The sequence below is a fragment of the Crocuta crocuta genome, unplaced genomic scaffold (assembly GCF_008692635.1).
Source record: "Crocuta crocuta isolate KB4526 unplaced genomic scaffold, BGI_CrCroc_1.0 C27964214, whole genome shotgun sequence".
In the NCBI taxonomy this organism is placed as follows: Eukaryota; Metazoa; Chordata; class Mammalia; order Carnivora; family Hyaenidae; genus Crocuta; species Crocuta crocuta.
In genome coordinates this window covers 1-741 of record NW_027547690.1, presented here as the reverse complement: position 1 = coordinate 741, position 741 = coordinate 1, and the positions used below count along the sequence as shown (strand labels likewise).

Here is a 741-nt window from a genome sequence, read left to right as displayed (position 1 = left end):
TAACATATGCCTCACAGATAGGGATCTGCAGAATTTTCTGGTAAACACTGTCAATTTTTGCAAAAGTTCTTCCATTTATGATACAAAATTTATTAAGTCTCAGTTGCGCAGCCTTTTGGATCCTCACATCTATAGCGTGACAAACTTTCCTCAGGCTCATTCCATCATGCAGTGGATCTTCTGGTCAGAGTCAGAGCAGGAACATATAAAAATCTCTCAATTTTCTGAATTAATTAAAATCCTTAGAAAAAACAAAAATGATTTTCTGGAAGTAAAGGTTAAATCTGAGTCCCCAGAAACAGTGGAGGAAGCACAAAGAAAGGCCACTTATGAGGTCAGCCGGTCTCTTCGCTGCTTCTTGAATTACCTCCAAGAAACAGAGCAGTCAGACATACAGCTCTTGCTACTTTCCATTGCAGCTGGTGCAGGTTATCACCTGGTAAACAATACCTTTCAGTATCTCCTGGGATGTGATGAGTTAGACTTTCTACTGCATGAAATGCAAACTGCCCAAGATAAATACCAGGAGCTCAAAAATATTTGCAGCTCCAGGGCTCAGGCATTCCTGGTGCTCACAGGTTTGACAGCCTCTGTTGGGGTTTTGGCTGTTTCTCCAAAAGAGAAAACACAACGGTTGACATTTATAAGACAGTACATGGGACAATCATTATCTAAAAATGTTGTAGATATCCTCAGCAAACCTGGAGCAGATCATGATTGGGAAAACCTAGAGAAAGACTT

General features: G+C 40.5%; 1 protein-coding gene across 1 annotated transcript; it reads left to right on the top strand.

Moving 5' to 3' along the window:
- Positions 1-7: 7 nt before the first annotated feature.
- Positions 8-736, top strand: LOC144219013 (interferon-induced very large GTPase 1-like; the record flags this gene model as incomplete). Its single annotated transcript, XM_077749006.1, has 1 exon — positions 8-736. A coding segment is annotated over one exon (729 nt), but the record flags the coding sequence as incomplete, so codon positions are not given.
- Between the last annotated feature and the right edge of the window lie 5 nt (positions 737-741).